At 41.5% G+C, this 24,957-nt stretch overlaps 1 protein-coding gene across 1 annotated transcript in view; it reads left to right on the top strand.

Moving 5' to 3' along the window:
- The window catches only part of gria1a (glutamate receptor, ionotropic, AMPA 1a), a 92,460-nt gene that overhangs the window by 5,269 nt on the left and 62,234 nt on the right, over window positions 1-24,957 (top strand). Inside the window, 2 exon segments of the mRNA XM_074673854.1 lie at window positions 19,024-19,263; window positions 23,279-23,463. Coding sequence (XP_074529955.1) covers window positions 19,024-19,263; window positions 23,279-23,463 — 425 coding nt within the window.

Raw genomic sequence — 24,957 nt, 5'->3', positions numbered from 1 at the left:
CACTAAGCCACAGCTACCTTGCAGTGGCAGAATGACTATGACTATTCTCAAGGCAAAAGGCTAATTTTGTCTTTAATTTTGTACTTCTAAGTCCTGTTCTTTCACCCATGTCTGGGGAAGGTGATTTGAAGGCTGGCTCACAGGGCACTATAAACTCATGAGTCCTCATTATGGGATTTAGAATATGAAGCCAGTGGTGGTACATGATCTGCAGGGTGATTTGCATTTGCACTGCCTAACCCTGTGGTTTGCCAGGACCAGTTGAAAGAAAACCTTTGAAGCTGAGGCTTTATAACCTCTAACATGTGCAGTTCACTGGGCTTCTCAGGGGACTTGGCTTAAGTTGCTTTCATGGATGCTTATTCTGGATACTGCCACCATGCCACTGAATACAAACCTGGCTGTTGTTTGCTGCTTATATCAAAACAGACAAGGAAGCTGTTTGTCAAATGTATACCTATTGACATAAATAAACAAAGATTGAGATTTGCTTATTTGTTCGTAGCCACACTGGGGGTTTAATGTAATATGGTTGTAGCAGGTCTTATGAGATTCTGTTATGAGTTTAAGATTGGATTTGAAATAAAGCATTATGTGCAACAGCACTCATGCAGATTTATAGATGCTCAGTGCTGGCTGCTGCCTCATGTTGAACGCTCTCACTAAAAGGAAATTTACTGTTGTTTGTCACAGTGTAGCTCCAATATCCCTGCACTTTGGTATTGTTTTGTCTAGTTCTCCATCTCCTCTGTATAAAAACACAGACTTTATGAAGTCACCCTGTCTAGATTTGACTCCATATGGTGATTTTTTTCAGAAGAGTCCTTAAAATACAGATCAGTGGGGGAACTATTGAAGAACTGGTCAGAGCTGAGCCAACACCACCCCCACCCACCTTTTCCTCAAAGCCTCCTAGCAATTTGAGGCTGTCAGAGCTGTGTAATGAAATGTAAACACACCACGAATGCCCTTATTATTGAGATGGTCCTATGCTCTGTAGGGAATTTGATGCAAGTATGAGGGTCAGACCAGTGCTGATCCTTTCCAGGGATGTCGCTGTTGAATCAGATATGGAAGGAAGGGGTGAATTGCTTTTTAAAAATTTAACCAAAATTTGGTTCAAGTCTAAAAGCAGATCCTTTCAAAATGTTAATGAAAGATTTCCGGAAAGTGCCTGGAACTGTTTATTTTATCGAGACTCAATGCCAGTATTCAGAGCTTCAATAGATCTGTTCACTAGATTTCCAGATTTCCCCTTCATTCACCCCTCTCCCCTCAAATCTTTTTAAAAAAAACATCAAATGTGACATGTTTTCCTCATGCCTATCACTGCAGTCCATGGCTATGATGGTGGGTTGTGGTACAAGCATGTCAGAAAGATTCTGAGAAGCAGGCGATGGCAAAAATGAAAATGACACCTCTTCCTGCTGTGTGTCACTTGTTCTAAAAGGGTGTTTAGCTGTGGAGGCTATAGAGATGTGTTTGTAAGGAAAAAAGACGGGCTCCAGGGCCTGTTTATAATGAGTCAGATGAGAAAAGCAGCCTATTTCTGGGTTTGTGTGTGGGAGGGTGATCGTGTGTACATCTGGGTGCCATTTTGGCATCTGTGTAGGATGTCATGAGTGAGATTAGTGAGTGACAGTTCACCCCTGTAAGGGTGTGTGAGTGTGGGGGTGTGCCTGGGGACTCTGGGGTCCACAAGCGTGAAAAGCAGCGTGTGAATGGGCCCTTGTGCACGGGGATGAATGGAGCTCCGGATGAGGGTGATACTCATCAGCTGGCTCTTATGACTCGCCACTTCCTTCAGGAGCAAGACCTCCCACCAAACACACACACTTACAAACACACACTTACACGTGCTTATGTACATTCACAGGCACCTGCATAAAAACGGGGGACCCTTTGGGAGGGGAGGGTGAAAAGAACAAACAAAGAGGAAAAGTAATTCATTTATTTTGAGTTGGAGTCATCAGGGTTGAAATGAGGGGCATAATTGAGCCAATTTTCATTTTGATGACCAGTGAAGCCAAAAACTAACAGAACATTTGCATTTTTAGCGTCATTTCAAAGGATCATTGCTCTCTTCTTTAATGCGCCTCTTTGTGTTTGCATCCTCTGTGAAAGACTAGCTCATTTCACATGTTTCCAGGGTTAAAAATAACTGCTGGGGATGTGGAATGCACATGGAGAATATCATTCCCCCCAGTTAGATATCACATTACCATAAGCTGCTATTGACTTGGTTTGAATTAAGGACGTCACCGAATCACAAGCGTCATGTCGAATCCCCTGTGAGCTCCTGCTTCTGTTATCTACTTTTCTCTTTGATATCCGTCATGTGTGCAGAGAGATCTGGGCTAAGCTAGGGCTATTTTTGATTGATAATCTGCTTGCAGAATACCGCACCTTGCAAGAGGGACTCGTCCTGGAGGGTGGCATTACCTCCCTCCACCACCACCAAGAAAAGATGATTACAAAAATAATGAGATTTCTGAATTAAGATGGGCTATCTGGCTTGTCAGAGGCTGGACTAATGTTAAAATCCTCTATTTCAGATTTGTTGCAACAGGCTGTTTGACATAGCACATTCCCTTTTGATAGTTTTTAATTCATGATTTTGGACATACAGTGACTTTTGACTTTTCACAGATTTAGGTTTTAGATGTTCCCACTCTTTTGTCTTAATTTTTTCAAATAAAAAGATAAATAAATAAATAAATAAAAATAAAAAAGTACAATAATTCACTTTATTGGAAGTAGTTAGGGTAGATATGATTGGTGAAGACACACCCACAACAAAACATTACAAACTTTTGTATTTCCAGTTTCATGTCACAGACTCACATTTGATTTCTAGTGTGCAGTTCTGGTCACAAACCTTCAATAAGGACTTAATCAGTGATCATGGAAAAGACAATTTGTTTTGCCTCTGCCAAGTTGGTGGCAGTATTTTATTATCTTTGAAGAGCTGTTAAAGAGAACTTGAAAAAGATGGATGAGATGAGTACTGCATGGAGCCACCTGATCAATACAACACAGATGACGGTGTGTTTGTGTGTGTGTGTGTGTGTGTGTGTGTGTGTGTGTGTGTGTGTGTGTGTGTGTGTGTGTGTGTGTGTGTGTGTGTGTGTGTGTGTGTGTGTGTGTGTGTGTGTGTGTGTGTGTGTGTGTGTGTGCTGCTTTCATGCAGTCAGGTCTAAAAGATTGATTTGAGTAACAGTCTGATGTAGAGGTCAGTTCTTGAGATGGTTGAATGATACATTTAAATGAAGTCCTGCATTGTATTGAAAACAGTTTCACATTAGTGGTGCAAGAGATAAATGCACTTAGTAAATCAGATCTAAGATTTGTATGTTTGAGCCCAATTTTCATCGTTTTGAGAGTATTCTGTAGAGTTGAAGAGAAGGTGAGATGATATTTTGCTGTAAGCCTACTTCTCTGAAAGAGGATGTGATGTCAGATTTCTCATATAGTATTCCACTTCAGACACAGGTAGGATCAACCAATCTTCGGAAAAATCAGCTGTACTGATGATACTAGCCTTCATTGAGAACAACATAATTGGAAGGCTGTTTTAACTCGCCAATCATAATTATCAAATAGCATCAGTCTAAATGAGAGTAAAGTGGATAATTAAATACATGTGGTGCTTCTTTAGCACAGTTGATCAAGCAGTGCCTAATTCAAAGAAGTTAAAGTCTTGATCACACCAATCAAAGGATCAGTTCCTGGTCCCTGCATGCTTTAGTTCTTGTGTTTTCTCACTCTTCCCACATTTCTAAAAACTAGGGATGGGTACCGAATTAGGTACTTTTATAGGTACTGACCAAATCCTGTCAAAAGCACCAGGTATCAATTCACATAAAATCAAAAGGTAGTATGTTTAGGTACCTAAATGCATCCTTGTGAATGTGAGGGAGTGGAAGAGTAGGAGATTTTCCATGCTGGACATGAACACAGCATTGCATTGTTATATATTGAAGAATTAATACGTCAAATTGAAGAAAAAAAACACTTTATTATTAAACAATTTGATAATTTCTACCACATAAACACAAAAAAGTACGGAAACTTGGTATCGTTGAGTACCGGTATGATTGCCAGGTACGGGGCATCAGTACTGTATCTTTTCAAGTGTGAAAGGTACCCGTCCGCACTAAAAACAACAATCTGATAAAAGTATTAGTAATCTGATATCATTTCTGTGAAGTAATCTTTCAATCTCAGTGAATTCCAATAGTCTTTTTATCTAAAGCTGTTCTGGAAAACCCAACATTAGACACCTCTGTTATTGTCAAACGATGATTTAGCCTCTGGGGATAAAAGCTGACTTTCCAGGACTTCCTGTGCTGTAACACTTTCTACTTCATAAATTACTTGATCACTTCAGTCAGACTTGCACCTTGAGAAGTGAGAATGAAGAAGGTGTAAGAAGGTCACACCTTAGAGCAGAGTGTTATCTGAGCCTGCAAGCAGGTATCTGTTAGATAGGGCTAAAAATCAAAATCATCATTAAACTCTTTAAGTTTCCTGAACAGAATAACAGATGAAAACAGAGGACTTTTACAACCCAAGTTTTCTTTGGTTTGGTTAAAAAAAAAATATATATGCTTAGAATCTCCAAACTAAGATTTTGGATTACTGAGCTTAAAAGCTCTGTTCGCTTGTCAAATAGCTTTTTAAAATTCTTACAGAGAAAATAAAAGCCAAACCAAAATAACAAGTAGGAGCCGTGGACTATAAAAAAATGTCCAAAATTTAACCTGAGCTTTCATTAAACATGCATTTAAAAGAGTTGCCTCTAGTGTTGAGGTTTTGTCTTGAATCTGTCTTCTGCAGATTTCACCTGCTGTAAGTTTTCCTCACCAGGGTAGTTTCTAACTCTGACTGCTGAAACAAAAATCTGTGGGAGTGCGTGAGGCTGCTTTGTGAAGTTCTCTGGTCTCTCACACACACACACACACACACACACACACACACACACACACACACACACACACACACACACACACACACAAATGCACACAGCACACAATAGCTACAAGAGACAGAGCTCGAGCAGATGCATTTAATGTATTATTCAATGCAACACATTCAAAGCTATGACTCCATGGAGTTATAAGCATAAATATGTAATAATAACCCTGCAGAAAAAAAGGCAATTGAACTGATTCAACTATAACTGCTTTAATGCTTAAAACAAAAATACTCTGCTCTCTGTAAGATCTGCCTGACGAAGAGAAAAAAGGGAAATGTTTGTCTCCAAAGAGATATTTCTTTCTGTCTCTGGGATACGCCCTTTTCGCTTCACTCTTTCCCCCATCAGTAGAAAAAAAATCACCCAAAAAGAGACACAGCTGAGATACAATTGCTAAGAGGAGGGGGTTTGGGTTGGAGGTTGAGCTGCATTTTCAGGCCCCGTGGCTTGTGTCACTTAGGCTCTGGGGTGTTGTTTTTATTGTGTAGCTGCTGTGTCAGTCATTGAGCTACAACAGTGGTGACTGACTTCCACAGTTCATGCGTGTTCAGAGGGATTAACGGTTGTTGTTGAAAAAGGCGGAGGAATAGCAGATCACCGCTCCCTCCTGACTGTTCGGGACCTGACAGTTATTTGTCGGGGAGAAACAAAGAGAATGGGAGAGTCAGAGTGGAAGAAAAGAAACTGACGGTTGTTCTCTTGGGCTAGAGTCTGGCAGGTGCCGGTTTGATGAATGAGAGGGCTCGGATTTTCTTGCTCTGGAGCGCCAGGGATAGAGAATGGCCCATAGCAATCAATGTAGATCAGCCAAAACTGCTCCCCAAGCAGCAGAGTGATAGAGTGTGGAGAAGAGGAAGGGGGTGGAGACTGTTTCTGTGCAAGGTGTGTGAAGAAAGAGAAGGGGTGCATACATGGGTGGAAAGGAAGAGAGAATTGTTTAGGAAGAGGAAATCAGCAACCTGTTGTTTAATCTCCTCTTCTATCCATGACAAATCTCACAGAGATGCCCACTTGAGGTTCAAGGTTTTTGACGGCTGCCGGAGGATTCTGTTAACCAAAAACAGTCTTTGTCACACACACTCTTTCTCACCTAAGCACACACATTACAGATGACTGTCCACTCTCTTTCTATTTGCTCTTCTCATTGTCTTTCCAAGCCCGCTCCGAGTGCTTCTCTGTATTCACTCAAGCTCACTGACTATTTAAAACAAATCTGCCGTCCCTGGAGGTAATGGCAGCTGGGACACAGAGGTCTGAGCTGAGACGTGTGGGGCTGGCAATTAGAAAACACTGTGTTCAGAGGATGAGGACCAGGATCTTTTTGCTGTGGGGTGGAGGGACGAGCGCCGGATGACGGCAGCTGTCATGGCTTCTCTACAAAGACAGCAGTGGAGTCCCTCTTTTGTCGTACAGCACATCTCAGGAGCTTCTGTGTACTTTAATGAGGAACAAAGCCTACAAGCATATTAAACAGTTTGACACAGTGTAACTGCTCCAACAGTGACAGCTCAAGACTGCTCCTGTCATTTGCGCAGCAGCACAGATGCTCCCAGCACTAAATTACTGCCCTGCAACAGTTGTGAAGGCTTGAAATAAAAACGGCAGAAACAAGCACAGGCACACACACAGATGTAGCATTTTACTGGACATTACAATGTTTTTTAATGGTGTGTTTTAAATTTGTCTGCCACTACACATATTGCCATACAGTTTGAAGCGTCCAATTATATCATTGGATATTAGACTCTTGTGAGTAATGTTATAAATCAGTGAGCAGGACCAGCGCCAGATGATTTTGGATTTATGGTGTATGAAATTGAGTATTTGCTTTGCCCTGCCCCACTCATTTGCTGCCTCTTTGCCTTTTTGTTGGATAGCTAATACCCTGTTCACAGTGATATTGACTGCAGAAAAATGTCATGTTGTCTTAAATCTCAGAGTAAATCTTTTACTCAAGATAAAAATGAACAAAAGCAGGCCTGAAAATTTGAAAGAACATTTTTCTTTCTCTTGCTACTTTGCTCATTATTATTTGTGACTTCCGGGTCGGTTAAAGATGCTGTCCTCTTTCCAGCCTGATCATTATAAAATGATGCCTAACAAAAGAATGTCAAAGGGAGAGATTTTCCTTACCAAGCCAGTGGTGGCAAGTAAGCTTCTAAGTATGGGGGACTCATTGTCAAACATCAGGAGACACATATTTTTTAGAGTATTTAAAATGCAATCTATTGTATAAAGCTAGGTGATATTGAATAAATCTTTCCTTATACAATTTAGAAGTGCAATTGTCACACATCAACATACTTTCAACAGGTTTACAAACCTCTGTCAATTTTTTTAAAACTGCAGCATTTCTGTAGCTTTACGCTGTATTAGGGATGCACCGATCTGATCCTGGTATCAGGTATCGGCCTGATCCAGCCTCTCAAAGCTGGATCAGGTATTGGTGGGGAAGGATGGGTCCGACCTTGACACTAAGGCTAAACTATGATCTACAGGTTATAAAATTTTACAACTGAATAGTCATTTCTCTAGGTCAGGGGTGGCCAACGAGTCATGGACCAAGAGCCACAAAAATTACCGTGGTACTACGATGAGCCACAAAAAATGTGGTCTTGCAAATGCACTTCCTCTCACACATGAATGAAATGACATAAAATGAAAATCAATTTATTTGCAATTTTCAAAGCGAGATTTATTGTGTTTGTAAGTGTGTTTAAATTTGTATTTGGAGAAGAGACAAAGTTCCATTTATCTATCTATCTATCTATCTATCTATCTATCTATCTATCTATCTATCTATCTATCTATCTATTCATCCATCCATCCATCCATCCATCCATCCATCCATCCATCCATCCATCCATCCATTTACAAGTACATGAACGATTTAGAGGAGCACATGTAGAGAAAAGACACTGAAACTTAAGTTTCAATCTCACCACCCAAGTATTAATTAATACTGGTCCCAACATTTGAAACATCAGTTTTATTCAGGATCAAAGAGCTGCACACCGAAAGGCATAGAGCCACATGCGGCTCACGAGGCACAGGTTGGCCACCCCTGCTATAAGTTCTAAAGCACTGATTTAAACAAACTGCTTTTTAACATATAAAAACTAGTTTAAAGTAATAGCAGCTCCAGTAATTCCACATTAACTAATTTTTTTTGTCTTTTACTCAAAACTTTACCAGTTTTATCCCACATGTAGGCATGCAGGTTATTATTTAACACTGGTGTCATATCAGTTTTGGTATCGGTCAATACCCAAAGACCAGAAAAGTTGGACTGGTGCATCCTTACAACTGTGACTGGCTGATTTAGAGCACTTTCGAACGATAGGAGAGAAGTGTCTTGCTTTTCTTGCTGGCACTCCCGGCTCGCTAGCACTCTGCACACAATCACCCATTTATACTGTTTCATCCTGCACCAAATGCGCGACAACATCCAGGTAAAAGCATAGTATTTATAATAATGCTGTGTGAATGCAATGATTGACTAGAGTGGTTTCTAAGCATGGCGTAGTGTGCAGCGTAGTGTGCAGCGTAGTGTGCAGCGTAGTGTGCAGCGCTGTGGGACGCAGCGCTCACGCTTCATGTATGAATTAGGGGTGAGTTTTACTTAGGTACTGCTTGTTGGCGTGACTTACCACCCAATCAAAGTGATATTCCACCATTATGTATTTACTTTTACTAAACTGTGATTTTAAGATGCCATGGACAGAGAATATGACCTTCTTGATAAGAAATGATGTGAACAGACTAGAACGTTGTACAGATTATTGCCCCGGAAATCCTCATGGAGCTTAGCTGGCCACAATCTCCTCCTTTTCTCAGACAATTTTTTTGCACTCCTCACCCAGATTTGCAATACTTTTTGGTAGACATGCCGATTTCCTTAATTTTTGGTGATCGGTGATCCGAGATCAGAAATCAGTGATCAGCCCATCCTTACATATGAAACTGATCTCATACACCTCCAGTAAGGTCTGACAGCCAGCCATTGTTGCTTTTGCTCCGAGACCTAAAACTCAGGAACATTGAAGGCATATGCTGCCAGTTATAAAAAATCGAAAGTAAAAATTGGTATTGGCCCAAACCGGTACCGGCAGGTCAGGCTTTTTAAAGATCGGTGACCAGTGATCAGCCCGGAAATTGTGATCGGTGCACCCCTACTTTTTGGTCGTCAAATGTATTTGAGATGTTTTGTTGTTGTTATATTGCTTTCAGCCCGACAGACTAGTGAAGCCATAAACATGGCAATAATGTACTATTTTGTGCAACAAAGTTCCGTCTTGTTGTGAGAGTGCCTCCAACATGGCTGATCTCAAATTAATGGCGTCATGGGAAGACACTGTTTGACTCAAATTTGATTTGTTTGCCTGCTTGGAAAAAAGGAGAATATTCAGATTACAAAAAAAAAAAACAAAAAAAACAACAAAACAAAACAAAACAAAAAAAAACAATTATAAAGCAGACTTATTCATTTCTGTTCGGAGAGACGAAAAAGAGACAGAGAGCGTAGCAGCATGCACAAACAAAAGTGACTATGTTCTTATTTGATGGCAAATCACTGCCAGCTCTCCGATCAGAATCTAAATAATAAGTTCTGGATCTTGGTGACATCTAATTTGATTACAGCTTTCTTTATACCAGACACATGTGGCTCCTGGCACAACTAGGTTTTCCATCAGTGCACCTTTCAACACCATGAAAAGTGTCTAAGATGTCAGCGCTTTTCTAAGAACTTCAGGTGAGTTACATCCTGGAGCACTTTGGAAAACACTCCCTTCCTTGTGTGCATGTCAGCCAGCCCACCTGATGTTGTTCAGCTGGTTCGTCTTAGTTTGATTCATTCTCTAAACCATAGCTGCACGGTGAGAGTGATTGACACGTGCAGACAAACCAGCTCTAAACATTGACCTCCAACAGCAGCAGCCTCTGCAACAACATGGATTGACGTACACAAAAGAAACCAGGGTGCATTGTTTTGGTATTTCAGTCGATTTAAACCAGGACAGGGATTGTCCAAAACTGGGACATATTAGTGTTATCGGTATTTGTTAGAATATGGGCCATGAAGCTTGAAAAACCCTGCTTTAGAGGATGGTGGCTTTTTTGTTGTTGGTACAGTCTGATGTACACATTTTATAGCTATCTGGATCAAGTTTTAGTGGCACATTTATTCACAAAAATCTCAGCATTAAAGAATGTTTTGGTTGGATTTAATTCTGTGGTTGTAGGAATTTAAATTCAACAGAATTGAACTCTCAGAGATTCAGCTTGTGGAGTTTTATGAACACTGTCTTCCCAGTGGCTCGGCTGTTTTTGTGTCAGAGAAAATTGTTAATTTACAGCAGATTCCGTCTGAATTATCATGCAGCTTGTGTGTTCACCTCTTCTTGCTCCACACATCCACCTCCATCACTTCTTCTGTCACAGAAATGAGCCTGCTAGAGTGGGACCCTCCCCCTGCACCTGTCGACACTGATATAAGCAGATGGGGGGATAATTGCAAAAGAAATGACGGTTAAGGAGATAATTGGAGTTTCCATACCCCCTGATAGGTGATGGTCTGGGCTGGGTATCTGACCTGCTGCCCAGGTAAGCATTTATTCAGCGGGCAGCAGGATGCTCCGCTGCAAACCAGATTGGGATTGTGGCGAGAAACAGCGAGGAGGTGAGACAATAGCCTAGCGTGACAGGGTTAGAGAGTGAGACACGGGAAGGGAGCGATATGTTCGGAGCCGAGGGGAGTGCTCTCACACCCTCGATTACCCATTTAATGAGGCGACACAGTGCCATTGTTTTATTACTTAGAGGAAATAGGAGGAATCTAGATTTCTCCGTGTGGTCCCCGTGTTTCCCACTGCTAGGCTGGCATCTGTTCTCTTTGTTCGCAGCGGTCTCCCTATCATCCCCTCTCACAGACGCTAATGTTTCTGATTCTTCTCCTCTCAGACAACCGGCTTTGCCTTCTGTCTTACTTTCATTTCCGAGACGCGCTTGCTTTTTGGCTCATCCTTATTAACCTTCCATTACCCTCTTTTCAACTAATGTAATCTCCCATAAGTATCCAGCGCTCCCTGACATTAATCTAAGATCTGTTTGGCTGGTCAGCTGCTCTGATCACGGCTATTCCCACCAGCGGAAGCTTAAGGGAATAATGTCTTCCTGTCTGCCTCTTCTCTTTATTTCCTTCATTTTTCTCCAGCCCGTCTCCTCATCTGTCTTTTCCATTCTTTTTTTTCTACCGTCTCCCTTCTTCCTGCAACACAGCGGTAACAGCAGTGACATAAACACAGTTTTATAGCTCTTGCACAGGCGGTAAATCTCCCTTAAGCTTGAGGAGTCAAAGCTGTTTATACCCAGGAACAGCGAGTGCACCTCTCTGGGGCACAGCCCTCCATGGGGTATTTGGGTACCCTAGAGAGGTAAAAAAGCAGTGAGGCAAAACCCACCTCCTCCTGAAAAATCTACAAAACCTACTGTACGTTATCTCCACTCAGTAGTACAGCATATACATGGATGAAATCTTGTCTTTTGTCAGTAAATTGACACATTATCACTGAATGAATCATCATCTGCAGAGTCTTTTTTTTTTTTTTTTCAGGAGATACCACAGAAAATTGTTCCCTCAGTAAAACCCGCCTCCTCAAGTCGTTTCCAAAGACATTCATGCAGATCCTCGTAGGTGCTGCTTTCGGTCCCCAGGGTCTCTTCTCCTCTGAATAGTGGGGGATTGATTGCATTGTGTGAGTCATGCTGTGCTGGGGGCCTTGCAGTTTAAGCCACCCCCGCCCAGCACCTGGGGGATTCTTCATAAGCACAGGCTGTGTGTGTGAGACACTCCTATGTCCAAACCAGTGAGATATTTTCTCATTGAAACGGTTGTTACAGGGCATTCTTTAGCCAACTCTGAACTTGTGTACATGCCCCCATGTGCGAGTATTGATACTGACTTCTTCACCCGCCTTCCATTAACATACCTGATTAGCTCCTCAGAAGAAGCATGAGACCAGAGGGACCACAACATGCTCTCTTTGTTTTTTTAACGCTCATCATCTGACAGTTATTAGCCATGGGTGGCTGAGTGGAGGATGACTGTGCGTGTCTTCCTGTGTCTGGTGTCAGATGTGTTTATCTCCCCTCTGAGTGCTTTGTGGTTGATTGAGTGACCCTTCACCCTTGTAGATGTGGTGTGTATTACTGCCTAATGGGACAGCCACCTTCCCGCTCCCGTCATACTTCTCATCTTTCACTGGATAACATCAACTCAATACAGGAAAGACAACACAGCACCTCAAGGAAGCGAGGGAACTAAGTGGCAGCAGAATGCAATCCTCTCCTCTACCTGCTGTTGTTTTCTGATACATGAGGCTGTTTTTTAAAGAACGAGGTGAGGTCAAGGGTTGGTGGTGCAGATCGATGAATCTCAAAACTGCTGGTTAACAGATGAGAGCAGTCAAGGGGCAGACATAGAGAATGACCTGCAACAAAGATCCAGGAAAAGTCCCTGTCTTGACACCTGTGAGTCCTGTCACATTTTCACACAGCAAGTTTAAATTTATTTCTTATGAAAATTATTCTTAAAAATTAAACGCTCTTCTTGGAGGACTTACAAAGCTGCCTTTTACAAAGTCTACAAACAGCGTTATCACTTCAGCTACCCACAAAGGCAGAGCCTAGAGTAATTACTGACATGATGCTTTGGTGTTACTAACAAACAGGGACACCTCTGACCTGCTATAATTGAGTCCAGGAAAAACTAATGTGTTTCACACTTTGGAAATATAACAGGTGCCTTTATCAGGTGTTAGTTTGAAGCTCTTTTTGAATCGGTGTGTATATAGATGTAAAATCACCACAAACACACATTTTGACAAGGTGTTGACTGCTCTACTTTTTCAGGGCTCTGTGTTACCCCCACCATTGTAGGGGGGGGGGGCGGCCTGCCACCCCGGCAAGTCGGGTAAATTTTATTTTCCATGTATCACAGCAGATCACAGCAGAAGTGATCCAGAGTTACCTCTCGCATAACTCAGGTCTGTACCTTGTTTTTTTTTAATTTAACAGACTAAATAACCTTGATATTTATCTAATTTAAATGACAGAATATCATTTGCACATCACCACGTTCACATTTCTCCTTGCGCTATTTCTCGACTGCAAAGTTCCCAACGTGTTCACAGACACACAAACAGGCGCGTGCATTTACACACACAGACAAGCATATTCCGTAAAGTGGACAGAGATCTGGAAAAACTCCACCTCTGGAATTGCAACACTTGCTCTCTCTCCTTCTTGGTACAAAAAGTAGCTTTACAGGTTTTATTTGTCAACAACATTTAATTGAGTTTATACTGTAAGTGAATAAAATGTAATTGGTCCCTCAGTCAGGATATTTCTGGGCATAATTATACAGAAAGAGGTAAAAATTGCACAGAATGTTACGTTGATGTGCTGTGTTGTAATATATCAATAATTCAAGTAGGCCATCTAGTGTCTCACAGTGGTTATAGCAATGGTTTAAGTTGTTTGGAAGCTTTTCGTAGTTATGAAGTCAGCCATGAGCCTTTCAATTGCCTGTTAGCTTTTGACATTTGAAATTCTAAGTGTTTTTTACAAAGAGTTGATGTGATATGTTTCTGTGATTAAAGTTGAAATTCTATTCTGAAGCTGAAGTTATACTGATGTATGCTAACTGCTAGCATATCAATGCAGTTTCCCATATACATTAGCATCAAGCTTGCACTATTTTGTTATTTTGGTAAATAAGGTGATTTATACCATTTCAAATGTACTGAATATGAATCTCCTGAGATAGAGTAATGTTTATTTCTTTATGAAGTCAGTTTTTCAGTAAAACTTCAAGCTGAAAATCCTGAATCAGAGTATTCTTGGGAAACATTATTTAACTGCTAAGCTTAGATAGCTGCAGCAGACTAGTCGACGTAAGGCCTGGTGGCGCTGGCACAATGTAAAGAATTGATAAGGGAATCGTTAGGCACAAAGGCTAATGATATCGAAACATTTCTTATCGATTCTCAACAGGAACCGTTTTTTTTCGATTCCCATCCCTAGTACACTCTGGGGCTGATACAAAGAGTTTTAGGAGTTCTTGAGACAGATCACTGATATTGCCGTCCAGAATTTGGTCTGTCATTTATAAAACTAGGCTGCTTCATTACTATAGATGATCATGTTGGATGCTCGTAAAAGCCAGTTTTCATCTTTAAAACCAACCACCTCTTACAGTTCATGTAAGTGTGAGCAAGTGTGAGGGCTCAGACTTTTCACTTTAGTAGAAGTAGCAGTAGTTGTTGTTGGGGCGCTAGGTAAAACAGATCAATCAGTGGAAACAGATCTAAACCTAGGGGGAAAAAACACCAGCAGTGAAGCCAAAGTAGCACACTTAAATGAAAGAATTTGATTTTAAAATGAAATACTGATACAGATAACTGTCAAAAGCTGGACATGACTCTTGATAATTGGCCAGGGCAATCATCAGTCGACCCGTACTAGTCTTTAATACCTGGCAGTTTTGTTTTTATTTTTCCAGCCCTCTAAATCATAGTAACATCATTTTCTTTTTACCAGCTTTGACTGAAAAAGGATGTGACCTCTACAAGCATCAATTGGAGATCCGTGGTCTAGTGATGCAGAGGTGTCATTGAATAGACAACATAAACCTGGTTATGTCGCAGGATTGAGAGTCACAGCGTGAAGGTGGCGCTGGACCCTGGGAATCAATCTGGCTGGGTTATGTTGCTGTGGAGAATTGGATTTAGCGACTTACTCTGCCATCCCACAGTCTTTATTCCATGGGGCCCTGTGGAAAAACGAGTCATGACGTTTTACCTTTTGAAAATATACATATTTTACATCCACAGCAAGAACAAAAAGAGTGGTTTAAGTTGATCAGAGGTTAAGATGAGCAATATTACCTTCTTCTGAAGTCACCCGGCATGTCAGCCTTCAGTAGTGGGGCTCTATTAAAAAAAAAAAAGGACCTTTATGGTTGGCTGAACAGGAACCCTACAATCAGCACGCTCCCTCCAGCTGAACCAGGCTTCCTGCTGCTGTGAAATTCCCTCTGTACTGCTGACCTTAATGTTGCACAGGATAATGGCATGCAAGTCCCAGGGGAAGAGAATAGTAGAAACTCTGTGTTCCTCCTTCTGTGTGTGTGTGCGTGTGTGTGTGCTCATGGGGCTGTGTTTGTGGAGGCATATAATGTAAATAACATCCGTATCACAGTTTGTAGTTTGCATTCAGTCACAGTACAACCATGAGCCTATGAGTGCAAGTGTTTACAGAGACAGCACTCTCAGGAAACCTCCCTCATAGTGATTCTTTAAAACCCTGGTAGCAACCCCCCTAAAAAAAAAATAAAAAAAAAAATGTGAAAGCATTCGGTACATTTCAATTCCTCTGTATTGATTTTTTTTGGACTTATCAAGCCATGTGGACGCTTGAAGCTGCTCTCATATCACGGTTTTACTCCCAGGTTTTGAGCAGCTCCAGTGGAGCAGCTGGGAACAGGTAGATGCACAAGGGCACCTTGAAACCTTTGGTGCATTTTACTAATAAATCTGGGGAAAATGACTTGCATTAACGCATTGCTCTGGAGAAAATGATGATTTCTTTTTCTCCAAAAAATCGTTGCATATTTAAAAAAACCTGTTTCTCTTCTGAATTTAAACGTCCCTCGAAAAAGCCTCTGACTAATAATGAAGCTTTTTCAAAGAGTTTTTTTTCTTTTCTTTTTTTAAATACAGTATTACCTCAAATGGACCAGTAAGCTTTATAGTTTAATTATAAAAATGTTAATATAACCAAACTCAGGCTTAATTTTAAAGAGAGGGAACCAAATGCTCAGGAGGGCTTAAATATTCATAGACACTATAAAGGATGCAGCCCCACCATCCTCAACAACTTCAGATGCAGGAACAACTGTCACAAACACGCCTTCTTTGTGCAGCCGGCACAGACACGTCTGTCATTTGATATTTGGCTCATGCTAAGCAGAGGAACAGCTGCAGGGCACGGGAAACAGAGAACAGGGAAGACAGAAACTGCATGAGTTCTTCCTGACAGCTCCTCCTGTTGTGCAAGTATCTGCCCCTTCGGGATTGGAGTTTTCGCTCTTTTCCTGCGGCCCAAAACACTTCGGCCACACCGAATACAAATCCGTATGCAGATTGTGGTTGTTCATTCACAGGGAAAGTTTTAAAAGGCTGAAAATTCAAAGTCAGAAGGTCAGTTCCAGTGAGCTCTCCAGCATCATCTGTATGCATGTGCTGAAGGCTTTTGTCAGCTTTTAGAAATGATTACGCTTTGTGTGAGTGTAAATAAAAATGTGATGCTGTGGAAATTTTCTGCACATGCCCCATTATTCCAGGAACTATCTGAGGATTTGACAAAGCCCAGTCAGTTTTGCAAATTTGCTAATTCCTTGAGGAGAGACCTAATTATGACAAAATGTCCAAACACTCACAATTCCCACTTCATCTTCCCAAAGTCCTTTAGCAGCTCTGAGCTACACTAATCCCTGCCAGAGAAACAGACCGTTGCCGGGGCAACCTCAGTCCTGCCGCCGTGGCAGCTGTAACTGTGGCGAGGAGACACGGCGTGCCAGGGTGGACAGGTGTTGCTGGGGTCTTCGGGATCACTCCAGGTCTCTCGGCTCAGCCTCCGATGTCGTTACACATGTGGAGCTGCGCTAACAAGCCGCTAGCGCACGAACACACACACTTCACACGTCGCTCCTCTTTATGCCGCTATCTGAACAGGAGCAGAGACCGCTGAGTTACACTAATGTTCTGTGTCATGCTCTTGTCGAATCAGAGGAAGGCATGCTTCTCTTGCCAGCTCAGAGCAGGAGGTCCGTGCCACATGGCTGCATGTTTTTTTGTTTTCTTTCTCTCCTTTTTTCAGATGGACATTTCTGCAGGTATGAGCAATGACTCATATTCAGTGAGACCTGGTTACCTGCTACAGGGCAGAGTAATGGGACACTGCACAAAAAGTCAAACAAGCTCTCATTACCTTTTATCCAGGCGGAACATGGAGGCCACAGCTGAAATTGGTCCTAGAAAATTGTAAGGGGAAACATAATGTGTGCTAGAGGAAAGCAATAGCAGAGCGAGTGTCGATTTAATAGTGGGAGCGTGTGCAGACCATGAAGGAAAGATAGTTCTGTTACTGAGTCAGTGTGGCGAGGCTCAAAATGTCTATTTCAGGGCTAGCTTTAAGTAGGGTGAGTCACCAGGCTTTTGGAGCACTAGAGACTGCATATGTGCGTGTGCGCTCATGTGTGTGCACATGTATTAATATGTGATACCGCTGAATTTCTCTCACCCTCCATCTCCGTCACACACACACGAACACACACACGCAGACACACACACACACGTGCCTGCCTGGAGGGTGCGGGTCTGTGACAGGTTAGGCGTTTTGGGTACCGGCCATGCTCGCTCTGTCTTTCCCTCAGCCCCTAGCAGCGAGCTGGCCCTTGCGCAGGGACAGGCAGCGGCTTCAATCTGTTTAGTAAATACTGCGATAAGTAAGGCCCACCCATTGCTGTGGCGGAAAATAGCCCAGGCCAGACCTGCGAGTGCAAAGATAGCGTGCCATGTTAAAATTACAAGGAGGACTTACCTTCCAAAGAGAGGAGAAAGAGAGGCTGTGATCATAAATGAGCTATTTAAGAATTTTAGGGGGGTGCAGTGAGTCAGATTGATGTGCAGACAATGGGAGAAAGAAAAATGCAGAGGGAGAAAAGCAAATGAGAGATGGAAACTGCCTCCTGCTGCCTGTAAAATGTCAATGGAACCCTGGGGATGCATTGATTAACCTCTCTACTTCTAATCTGCCTTCACCTCCTCCACCTCCCACTGAAGGCAAACACACACTCTGCTGGTACACAGATGGACAAACTGGTCAGATTTGCATAAACATGTCACAAAGAAGCTGAAACAACTCGGCTGTGAGGGCTGCTTTGGACCAAAGATTCTGAACACTGTGTGATGACCAGTGATAGATGTTTCTTTGCACTCTCTTTCTGTCTCTTTGCTTTTCCTCTTTGCTAAATCTAAGGAGAAGCCTTTGTCTGCACGCCTGGAAATGAAAGTGAATGAAGTGACTGTGATTTGAAAAATACAGTGCCATCTAAAATTCAATTTAGTTCAATTAAACGTAGTCCAACTTTGTTCAGATCAATGTTTTTCAATATCCGGTTGTCACAAATGGCTTTCTCCATTATCAGCATTGATTAATGGTAATATTCTACATTCAATGATGACTCGTCTTTCCAATAAAGCTACAGCTGGATATTATTGAGCCTGAAGGGATGTCTTTGGAGAGCTTTCTTTTGTTGACTGAAAGTCAGAGTGGAACATTTGTAATCTTCAATGTGAAACAAGGAAAGCAGCAAATCTTGGCTTTCAGGAAAATGAAGCAGACTGTCAAATCAATACTTTGACAAGTCATTCTTGATTTAAATCCTCAGGAAATCTTTAGAGCACTTTCTGAAGTACAATGACTAAAAGCCAACTTTGATAAAGCGTGATGCAATGAGATGACACATGCAAGGTTCTCGTTGTGCGTCTGATACACAGACGGACATGGACAGAGTTTGTACTTAGCATCTATTTCCTTTGTATTTCTGCATGATTTCTTGAAGATGATAGACACAGAGCTCACACCAGAGCAGCAAAACAAAAAAAGGAAGATTGGTTTTGCAAGTGGTGGAAAAAGACTTACATATCTTAATTCATTCATAAGGAAGCATAAATAAGCCTCACCGCAAAGAATAAACTGGAATATTCATATGTTTGTTTTCTACATTGTATGGTCTCATTGTTCACCAAAGTAAAAAGCACCCAAATGAGAAGAAGCTATTTGTTTTTTGATTTTAATAAGCCCTAATGATTACTTGACTCTGAGTTTTTATGCACAGCTTGAATTTTAAAATTGAATTCCTCCAGAGACTAACCGTCTCCATGTCCCCTCTCTGTTTTTTTTTTTTTGCCTTCTGGCAGTTTGTTCACAGTTCTCCAAAGGTGTCTACGCCATCATTGGCCTATATGACAGGAAGACGGTTAACATGCTCATGTCCTTCTGCGGAGCGCTGCATGTCTGCTTCGTCACGCCATCTTTCCCCATCGAGACGGCAAACCAGTTCGTCATCCAGCTGAGGCCTGAGCTGCAGGACGCTTTGGTGGGAGTGATCGACCACTACAGATGGGAAAAGTTTGTCTACATGTACAGCTCTGACTCAGGTAGGAAATCCAATCACTCTTTATTCAACTAGACAGTGCACATTTCATAGGATGATCTTAACGTGTTTGTTTTCCAGAGAAAAATGTCATCAGAGTTTTACACCTCTTTCTTTAACTCAAGTTTTTTTTTCATCCACATGTATTGTTCACACCAACCTTAAATCACAACATTTGAAGAAGCATTTTCACTAATAGGCTTGAATGAGACAAAAAGTTGTTCAAGCAACGGCCATTAGCTGTCTTCATATTGCCATGGTGACATCCATCATAGCCGTTACGCAACGAGCAGCCTTCAGTAAGCAGTTCTTTCAGCCCACTGTCTTTGTACTGAGTGTGGATAAAGAAATATTGCATTGACCTGCTCTGAAAAGCAGATAAATAACACAATGGGACAAAAGATGAAGCCTTTCATTGAGTGGTCCTCAGCAGTAAACAGTTTCCTTGTCAAGTAGCATGCCAAAAGGAGAAAAGAAAAGAAAAAAACAACATACAAGTGCTGGAGCATTCAGTTCCTTACAACCCTCCTGCAGAGGCAGACAGAAATAATGCAGCTCACACCTGTCACCCCCCTCCCCTTCTTCTGCTCTCCAGCCAATCAGCTAAAACCTTCACATAATGTCTTGCCATCTGTCCCAGGTGTTGGAACTTTTAGAGCATGAAGGGTGTTTTTTGTATAAGTGTGCCCATTTTAAAAATGCTAATTTTGCACATCTTCAGTTTGAGGGCTTCTTCTGACTTTTATCTGCTGACGTATTTGTCTCGGCTGAGTCGTTAGCAAGCTTAAGTCAGCTTTAAAAGACAGATGCCACCATGACATTCTGCAGAGTAAACTGTGAAGCAGTGACAGGAAAGATTTCGAAGTGGTCTCTAACCCTATTGATGCATGATGGCCGTAGCTTCACATACACCGCGCTGATTTATTCTGTCTTCTGTGATTCCTTCATTATGCACTCACATACTGTTGCGTACTGTGTTTGTGTGCAGGGTCACCCTTGTGTGATTGAGTAGTGGGATGGAGCCATTGGAAACCATATTAGTAGTCCTCTGTTGCCTGGATACAACCAAGTAGTCACCCTTCCTACGGGGTTATTTTAAGCCTTCAAGAAAAATCATATTTAGTCTTGTATGTGTATGTGTGTGTGAACTTTATGTTTTCCCAACATTTTCTTCTGTTATCTTTTCAGTTACCTGTTCAAATCTCCTATAAAAAGAGTTAAAAATATTTTATTTCTGTTTTATTATTTATCCTTTGCAAGAATTGCATTAATATTTCATATTTTCAAATATCTTTCCCTTCACTGATGTGGTCAGGGACATACAAAAATCAATAAGATTTCTCACCTTCCAACTTGTCAGGATTTATTTATTTTTCTTCTCTTTCGATTATCATCTGTCTTGCTGTCTTACCTGTGCAGCATCGGCTACCAAATGTGTGTCTCATGTTTTATTTTCAAAAAGCCCACGAATAAAAATAACAATTTGATAGCCCATTAAGTCTATCATAAACAAATATTGTGGAAATGGTTTCACCAAAGTGTTATTTCTCTCCTCTTGATTGCCTGGTTGCCCTGGTCCCTGTGTATTGCCTCCAGCCAGGAGGACGCTCATGACAGCCAGATTCCATTATGATATAATTCTCTTCCTAGATGCCTTTGGAGGACCTGTTTTTACCTTGGCCAGTCCTACGAGTCTGCCCATCAGACTAGCTCTGATTTATAGAGGCACATCAGCCACTTATCTACATTTGGAGGGGGAAGGATATTCAGAGGGAACACAGAGGGGCAGAGAGGGAAAAAGAGGATGTGGATGAAAGATATAAACAGAATTTAGTCAAGCAACATTGAAGATACTTTCAAACTGATTAAGTTTATCAAAGCAAGTCTAAACAATGAATATTTAATGACACTGAAGCACTAATGGTTGCTTGTCTCCTCCGTATGGTCATTTGCTGGAGCATAATGTTTATAGTGAACAAATGGATAAACAAACAAACACATAATGATACAAGAAAACTAAAAGGATGACTGAAAAAGTATATAGAGATAAAAACAAGTGAGCTGCAATAGCAGAACAGAGCCTCTTTTCACACACCACGGTGCTGTCCATGGTGCTGAAACCTGTACTGACACAGAGCTCAGCTGTTCAAACACTGCAGCCCATTTTTCAAGTCAGACCCAGTGACTGTGTATTAATATGGACACTGTGCCTCCGTCCCCTTCCAATGTGTGAAAGTACCACCGCATTGGGCACTGACATATTGCACTGATAGATTAAAGGGTGGTGTTACACCCCTTCCACTAACTAAAACACACATTTTACTTAACCAATAAAATGTCAAAGGTTCCCTCAGGTGAGGAAGAGAACAGGCTTTGCTATACAAGGTTCAGTAAGTTGCGTGTGAGTGTTTGATGTTTTATCTTGCCATTCCTCTTCCACTTTATTAAACCTGCACATGAGTTATCTACAATGACAGCATGTTTGAGTAATTTTACCGGGCATCTATTTTAATTTTTGAGTTGGACCTGCATGTCCCATCTGTTGTTATGAAGGAGGCAGGCTTTTCACTGCTTCCATCACCAGGGGGAGCTCTAAAAATGTTGGCTTCACACAGCATGGCAGGATTTTACACACTCTTTGGTCAGCATTTCACGGCCATGATAAATTGCCTCCTAAGTTCCCATGTCGATCATCAGTTTCACTGCTCCAAGACTTCAATTATTCACTCATGAACAGCAGTCGTTGGAAAGAGACGGCACAAAAGCTCCAATATATCTCCTTGCAGTAGTACTTTGCCATTTTTTAAAAGTCTAATTTATTTACATTTTCAGTATTGTGGTCATATTTAGAGGTGAAACCCCATCCATCTTTGTGTTTCTTAATGACCTGGTGTCAAAATGGCAGCATGAATTGCCTGGAGAGCAGCTGGTGTGCATTGTAATAAAGCCAAGCAATCATATTTCAGAGGCAGTGACTGCATCCCTCATTCTCTTTTTGACAGGGCTTTTGCTCTTGTCGTGCATGAGCCATTTTAACGTTTGCTCAATGTGCATCGAGAGCCTGTACGAACATGAGCAAACAAACATGGAGGAGGATACGCGAGAGCACAACATGCCCACTGTGGCTTTAACTGTGTTTTCCAGCCTTTTGGAACAAACAAAGCTACATCATGTATTGCTTTACATTTCTGGGTTTTGTAATTGCTATAATTCATTTTGGTTATGGCTGCCAGTCTGCTGTGGGTGAAATTACTTTATTTACTCTGTGGAACAACTGTGACTGCCAGCTTGAGAGGAATCTGATTGGTCCACTGCCAGCAGCCAAAAGAGTACAAGAGTGAGTCAGACTGTAAATCTGAGCTCAAGATCAATGTGTTCTCTAATCGCCTTTTATTTCCTGTCTTAGCATGAGCCCTGAGCTCATTGGCCGCACTACCTCTTTCCCTGTGATGCTAAAGTATCTCAGTGGCATATCAGTGACAGCGTAATTGAGTAACGGCTGCTGTAATTGGAGCTTGGAGGACGTAAAGCTGGCTGTGACCGTGCAGTTTGTGATGATGCACGGGCTGATAATTTGTTAGTGTAGAGGTGATTATTCACCCTGGCGCTGTACGATCTGGAAATCACACCTGTATGTGTTGGTGTGCTTAATGGACTTTTCTTCATCTTGTTCTCTATCACTGAAGCTACAGGGGAGATTCTGATAGATAAACTTACCAAGAGCAGTTTGGTTTTCTGCACAGCTTCTGTTTTGTTCTTAAGATCTTTCAGTTTGTTTTCCATGAGGTTACCCTTCATATTATAAGATTAAAATGCACATAATTTATGTCCCAGTCAGTGTAATGAAATACACTTATAGACTGCTCAGTAGAAAACCAAATACTCATTCATCACTTTATTCTCATACTTTCTGCAGGAAATGCTCCTGTAGAGAGTTAGCCTTAGTAATTTCTCTTTCCTACTATCTGAAATGTTCTCCTAAATCTCAGAGCTTTATCCTCCTCTTCTCTTTGCTCCAGGCCTGTCAGTGCTGCAGAAGGTTCTGGACACAGCAGCAGAGAGGAACTGGCTGGTGACTTCGGTCAATGTGGAGACCATGACGGAGGCCTCCTTCTTGAAAGTGTTCCAGGATTTGGACAAGGGAAAGGAGGGTCAGATTATCATTGACTGTGAGACTGAGAGGCTCACCGGTATCCTCAAGAAGGTAAAAGACTTCTCCCTGATTTGCATTTTTGCAGACAATTACAATACTGTGTTGCTAAGCATATTGCAATATCAGTTTGACGAGTGCAACCTCATAATGAATTATACAACAACCTGTATTTTATGTTTATGGAAAAGTATTTAACTCTAAAAAGAATTCCTCTCAGACATAAGCTGATATTAGCTACACAGGTTAAAATACTTCTTCTGAAAAACATACTTAACCGATTTAGCATGAACTTGGGAGTGAGATGTGATTGAATTAAAGAGATGAACCAAGGAGAGAGGTGCAGAAAGAGTGGGGAAACAGTAAAAAGAGGGGGTGGTTGGTGGTCTGCTGGAGGGGTTTAGTTGCCTGCAGCATCAAGGGCAGGAGGGATAAATAACACAGCATTGGTTATGGAGTCTGCAGGTCTTCTGAGATAGGATAATCACTTCCTCACCTCTGTACTGTGAAAAAGAAAATGTTCTTGGAATCACGGCTGACTGTTAGCTTAACACCTCACCCCAACAGATATTGTCCAATCACGGCTTAGCAGCCAGGCGTGTCAGTTCTGTCAGGCTTTGGGTTTCATGCAAAACGGAGCAATGTACATGGAGCAGATGTAACGGTAATCTTCAGCCTTTATTTAGTTTAGATGGAGTTTTTCTTTCACGCTTTTGCACCAACAGTAGAGAGAATGTGTCTGAAGTAAAAGCTAGGTTGAACTGTTAGCAGATGAGTCAAACAAACAACTTATTGGATTAGTTTCAAGGGTAAGAGCAATGTTTACACCAAAGCAACCTCTTTAAAATCACATACACTGATAAGAATTGAGAGCAACGCTAGAAATTCTGCCCTGCTAGCAGTCACCACCAGTTGCTTCAAGTATTGAAGCTGTACTATGTTGGATCTCAAGCTGTCTCTGTCACAAAATTGCAAATTTTTGAGTTACAAAATATGTACGCTAATGAATCTAGGCAATTTTTTTTTTTTTTTCAGAGGATTAGACCCTGTTTCTGAAAAAACATAAGCTAGCTGACCTTGAACACATAGCTTAAGCCTCAGTCTTTCTGTATTTCTTCTGCATGGAGTAACATACCTTTTAAGGCTATTTTTAGGTTTAGTGTTAAAGCGAAAAGAGAAAATAGGCCAATAAATTCAGCCAAATGCAGCTTCTACAGCTAACTTGTTTAGCTGCATTTGTCATGGTATCTATTCTGCTCTCTCTGCTAGAGCAGCTAGCACCACAGCTAACAGCTGACTGTCATTCACAAAAAGATTTAAAAAAAAAACAAACAAACAAAAAAAAACAACTGTAAGGTAAAATCGATCAGACTCTTGTTTACTGAGTGCACCTCCCTCTTCAAAGTAACAGCTAACTGCAGGAGAGGAGGCCTCTGAACATTTTCACATGTTAGCATGAATGTAATTTATTTTATTATCATTACAAAGTTTTGGTGATTCTGATGAAATTTTAATAAAGCCCTGAAAGATATAGTGATGGGCAGGTTG

Source organism: Halichoeres trimaculatus, unplaced genomic scaffold (genome assembly GCF_033239565.1).
Source record: "Halichoeres trimaculatus isolate MK-OKI-2021-1 unplaced genomic scaffold, fHalTri1.1 fHalTri1_scaffold_7, whole genome shotgun sequence".
NCBI lineage: Eukaryota > Metazoa > Chordata > Actinopteri > Labriformes > Labridae > Halichoeres > Halichoeres trimaculatus.
Note: the sequence above shows the minus strand (reverse complement) of the source record. Positions and strands in the feature narration are given on the sequence as shown.